We start from the raw sequence: 6,000 nt of genomic DNA, 5'->3' as shown, positions 1-6,000 counted from the left end.
AGTCCGGTATTGCATACTTACATATTCACTTGTTATTTGATTACCTTGCCATGAAACGTCAAGCTAGTATGTTATGTCCCGTTGTATCAATCACTCCTATTCTTTAGTGATCATATTTGAGTTTATCTTTCGTGTTATCACACTTGACTGAAATATATTGAAAACCAGCCTATTAAACCGGTTTCGACTGTTTTAACTTCATAGCGATACGTGGGGTCAGTTTGTCTTTTAGTATAAGCTATTATTATGGAATTCATGGTTTTAAGACATTCAAATATATGATTGTGTTTCTTTGCTCTGTCCTTCCTAATGGGGCTTGCTTTGACGCAGCTTTAGATAGATTTGTAATCGATCATTTGAAGTCAGAGTACTAATTACATATAGGGGTCTCAATGTGTTTGTGTGCATGTGTGTGTGTGTGTGTGTGTGTGTGTGTGTGTGTGTGGAGAGAGAGAGAGAGAATATTTAGAAAAGCATTTATTTAGTCTCCGTGGTCAGATTCATTTTGAAGCTTAAACATCCACTTAGCAATCAGCAGATTTTCTTCTTTTTTTCTTCATCTTAAAAATTAACTATTGCGCACGATGTATATATGTATGTATAACTTTGTCTCTTAGTCAGGTTAGATAGATTCTAGTGGGAATAATTATGTTGAATCAGCAGACTTTCAGGTAAGTTTATATTGGATATTGTTGCTTTTGTTTTCTTTTTTTTGTTAGGTTCATTCTACATTGAAAAGATCACTTGTCAGAGTTATTTTTATATGCTGCCTGTCATTATCTTTAATTTGTATTAGTTTGAAAAGAAAGGAAAGGTATCAAATCCTATTTTTGTCATCAAATGGACTCTCAATGACACCTGCGCGAATCATTATTGATCTTGTGTCTCCTATTCCATTTTTACTGGTTCTTTTATTGTGTATATATACTGTGTATATATACGACAACCAGTGCATTGATCAATCATACAAATGGTCTGTTAACCTGTTGGAACCCCATGGAAAATGCTGACGTTTAACCGTATCAAAGAGTTGAGAGAAGACACTGAACATGTTCGATACTAGCGGCTATGAAATTGCTTTAGAGCTATTTAAATAATGCACGTGTCTTTCCATGTTGCTGATTTCTTAGCTTAAAAAGAACAATTCTGACTAAACGTGGTCTGATTGGGAAACGAGTTGACGTGAGACCTTTATCAATGCACGGGTATTATGGTGTATACAGGTCCTATGACATGAGATGCACGCTTGCCCCATTTGTTCTGCGACTCTCGAAGGCATGTACTGACTTTATTACATTTTGGAAGTTTATATAAATGCAGTGTGAAACAAAATGGCGGAATATGAATTGGTTGCACACTTGAGGATTCATTTCTTCGGACTTATTTGGTTTCTTCTGAGTGTAAATGGTAAGTAAAGATTAAATATAATTCATCATCATAAAATTCAATTGAGGATGATATTTATGTTCTGGGTGTTTTTAGTCATCATAATTTCTGCCACGGTGATTCAAAATAATAGGGCTGAACTGTTTTATTTTATCAATAAACCATAAATAAAAGCGATGGGTAAAAATTGCTTATCTCACCGATTATATTCAGTATCAGTTTTACTATAAATAGTGTACATGACTCGTACTTAAAATTACAAGCAATATATAATTCGTATGGACTTATTTATATATTTATTTATTACAATTTTCTGTATAGAGGAACGCTATAAATGTATTTCTGTGCATTCCTATCATAAAGGGTCGAGTTTATACATATGGTTCATGCGTATTTTATTGCCAAGAAGACCATAATTAAGGTGACATGCTGGCAAGAGTTGTTGAAGTAGTAAAAACATGTGATATACATAAATTTGTCGAACTGATGGGGTTATTGGAAGGATAAGATCGTACAGAAAGTGTTTGATGTCCTACGAAGTACTTTGAGCTTGAGCAATGTGAATTGATGCGGTAACGGACGATTTTCAGTCGTAAGTACAGCTGCATTTTTCTAAAGGATATATGCTATGGATTCAGATTGAGCACGTCTACGACAAACAAAACTCAACCCATTACCCTCCTACGTGTTCGACATTATCCTTATACCACAGTCTGATTGCAATCTATATCTACGACGTAAAAGAGTTGTGATGGACACTGATATTAGGCTGTGTTCTGTTGATCGTTTAATTAACTATTTAAATCACAGCTTTCGCACTTTTTGGATGGTGAAAAGCTAGTTTTATTTTGAACATCTTTTCTGATAATTATTCTCCAATAACGCAAAACGTTTTCTGATCGGTTAATGAAACTAAAATGACTGAAAGTCTCAACAGTCTGCATGAAGATGAACATTATCGATATTAATGAGATCTTAATCAATACCAGCAGATCTCTATTGTTATCAAACTGCCCTATACGCTCTAGGCTGTTCCAAAATATATAAAAGAAGAGTTGCCTCCTGTTATGTAATGTTCCTCCTCACGGTGGTAAAAATCCCCACAATAAAGACAGTATGTTCATGTTTAATGTGATTGTTTTGAAGCAGTGGTCATAAAAACTATGTTCTGACATAGTGACGTGCTTCTTGTGATACACCTTACTCTTGATTGAAGCGGGCTCTACTCTACAGGTGTAAACGTCACTTTTAACATAGGATATGCTCAGCCTGTATCGATCGTAGCGTATGCCACATTATATGCTCTTCCGCTTCACATGTCTCCATGGCAATGCGAAATATCGAGTGATTTAATGAATAATTAATGAGTTGGAAATTGGAAAATCATCTTGACATTTGTGGAACCAAAGTTAACAAATAATATTCTCAGCCCGTAATAAAGTAACAAATTCTGAACGTTAAAACTGGATAACAAGTTTTACAAGTACATGATGTAAGCAGTGACTAATCAAGAATTAACTACATTGATGTAACCCTCCTGTATATCTCTCTCTCACACACACACGCACGCATATACGGGAAGTGGAAGGAAGACATCTGAATATTCTCTGAAACGCTATTTGCTTAAGGTGCCTCCATGAAATATGAGGTGCAAGTCCATAAATATTAACTGATGTTTAGTATAGGACAATGCACTACTACAGACCTCCTTTTCTAGAAAAAAAATTATGAAACAAAGACATTATTGAGTTATATTGTATTATCACTCAAATCTGTAAAAGTGACGAATGTGATCGTACACTTATGAATATGATCGTACACTTTCATGTTTAGTCTTGCTCGTTATTATTTTAATTTGTAAACTAGTATCTGATGAATTAATTAGGTCAGACTGGTGATAAGATGTATCTTTTTCTGGGTAATGTAACCCAGTGTTTTCAGCCGACCGTTCCGGTGGCCTAAGTAGTTAGTGCATCCGCCTCGCTGGTTCGATTCTTAGCCCAGTCACACAAAAGACGTATAAAAATGTTACCAGCAGCTGCCTCGTTTGGAGCTCAGCATTAAGATGTTAGTGTTAGGACTAGTCGGCCTGTTGTCAGGATAACGTGACAGGGTAGGACATGATGCCAAACGTCTGCGGCATGATGTCCCAATATTATAAATCATTACGAAATGCCAGTGCAGACGCATAGCGATATGACTGAAAAACTGTTAAAGCTACGTTCAAAATATGGAATGAGTTATACTTGTAAAACCGATTTGGCTGTGATATCATTCTTCCTATCCATAAGCCGCCTTACAATTTATTGCGAGTAAAAACAAACAAACAAGAACAACAACAACAACAACCCCAGCTGAACAAAGGGCGTTTCTCGTGTAAACAAATTTTTTTATGTTATACCTTTTCTTATGGATTCTAAAATGGGGACACCTGTATGGTAAGCTTTGGTTGGCGGTATCCTTATTTGTTTTAAACAGTTTAAGAAAAATTGAAACACTTATTCCAACGATACATTCGTTCTGACCATATTAAAAGTTATCATATTTACCCGTTATACCGCGCACACAATTGCAAACAGTAAAGATCCAGTTTGGTCGTAGTATAGTGTGCCGTCTGTTCTGGCTTCATGCTATTCGCACTTGGACACGCTTGATAGGCGAGTAAATACATACAATACTCCTGGTCATTCAAAGGACTACTACAATTACAGTTATATCTTGCAAAAGAACTTCGACCCAAATCACAAGTCGTACTAGTCGGTAAATATAATTCAAACAATTTAAAAGAAGGCAACAATTCTGATGACAACATAAACGATTCTTTTGAATTAACGCAATGGCGATGATAAGTTAAGACAAGAGATTAAGATCACAAATGTCTACTGACATATTTATACCTTTTTTTTCAACTTCGGTCCCATTACTTACGTTCAAGAATGTTTGTTTAGTTGCACCAGGAGCTTCATTTTTGATCATAGTTAAACGTACCTTATGCAGGTAAAGTTTTATTTTGATCTTGTCGGCAGACAATAAAGACAATAAGAATGATAAAACTACACAACGTGTTAGGAAATCGGATTTTACGACACATCAGACGATTCTCGCCAGAAAACAAATTTCATGTGTGTGTATCTATGCATGCATGTGTGCGTGTGTGAATGCCTGTCCTCTGTCTCTGTGTATGTATGTATGTATGTATGTATGTATGTATGTATGTATGTATGTATGTATGTATGTATGTGTGTGTGTGTGTATGTATGTATGTATGTATGTGTTTGTGTATGTATGTATGTATGTATGTATATGTGTGTGTGTGTGTTTGTGTGTATGTATGTATGTATGTATGTATGTACGTGCACGCTGTATATAAGTATGCATCTAAATCCAAATAAAAAAGTGTTTATCATCGGCGTGACCATACCGGCTGATTTTTCAGCCAGCAAATGCCGATTTCACATTTGTTTGGCTGCGCTGCAACTGAAAGGCAATTTTTCCTATATTTCTAATAATACTAAAATTCGTGATTTTGTTTACTTCACGGAATTGATACAACTCCAAACACAGACTCTCTACCACAAACTGTCAATCATTGTTATTTAGAAATTCGAATGGACGGCTTGTCACTATTTGTACCTGACAACGTATTATCTGTTACTTGATGACACCTGTTGTGCTTAGCTATGTAAGAGGGTGTCAGCTGTCCTAAGGTTAGACACCTGGACAGCTTGCACTATATTACATATATAAATTAATGTTCAACAACATCGTTATTTTTCATCCAATTTACATGAAATGTCTGCTCTGAACCGAGTATGTACAACCGAAAACGTAAACAAATTTTCATGAAGAAAACTTTAGTTTCACAGAAACTTCTGTGTTAATGAATACGTATCATCGTTTCTGACGAATCGTCAATTTTCTAAGCAGCTTTCGGGAAATAAATACAGTATGTTCAGTTCTTAGTTGTTAGGCATGAATTGTTATTAAAATACAGGTACAGATAGCTATGTTGCGTGCAAGGTACAATGTTTTGTCTATGCCTCATATTCATTAAAACAAGATGGCTTGCAGGATATTTTTAAGGTTTTGCATTTTTTATTTGTGTGGATTTTGAGAAGACAGCTTTGGATTTTTTGTGACTATTCTGCAAATGAACATACTTACATACGTGTTTAGATCTATACATATAAATGAAATTTGAATGCTATTTCTAGAAACAATGGCAATAAAAGAAAACAAAATAATGGGAAAAATAATATTACCACAATATCCGTTGTTTGCATGCGCACAGCCTTTATAAATTTGAAAGGAAATAGGTTGGAAAGAATGACATGAAGAGAATAGCACACACAAATACACGCGCGCTCCAGACCGGGATACATATATAGAGAATATAGATGGACATGGATACATATATAGAGAATGAGGAAACAATAATGATAAAGCTAGATGCAGTAAATTAAAAAAAATTGCCCAAGCATTTTGTGGTCTTTGGATATCTTTCTCAAAACGGACGACGCAAACAACGAGCAGTTGCTAACACGAAAACGTAAGCAAAATAGCTATTTACATAATGCTTTGTTATGGAAACAAAATGCCAGGAATCTGATTCTA

The 6,000-nt window shown here is 35.2% G+C and overlaps 1 protein-coding gene across 1 annotated transcript in view; it reads left to right on the top strand.

Moving 5' to 3' along the window:
* The first annotated feature begins 1,004 nt into the window (after positions 1 to 1,004).
* The window catches only part of LOC149799089 (uncharacterized), a 46,469-nt gene continuing 41,473 nt past the window's right edge, over positions 1,005 to 6,000 (top strand). Inside the window, exon 1 of the mRNA XM_089958075.1 lies at positions 1,005 to 1,407. Within this exon, the coding sequence (XP_089814201.1) occupies positions 1,332 to 1,407 (76 nt within the window). The 5' untranslated portion in view covers positions 1,005 to 1,331. The remainder of the gene's footprint in view (positions 1,408 to 6,000) is intronic.

Source organism: Sinohyriopsis cumingii, chromosome 5 (genome assembly GCF_028554795.1).
Source record: "Sinohyriopsis cumingii isolate HCF-2022 chromosome 5, ASM2855479v2, whole genome shotgun sequence".
NCBI classification, from domain to species: domain Eukaryota; kingdom Metazoa; phylum Mollusca; class Bivalvia; order Unionida; family Unionidae; genus Sinohyriopsis; species Sinohyriopsis cumingii.
Note: the sequence above shows the minus strand (reverse complement) of the source record. Positions and strands in the feature narration are given on the sequence as shown.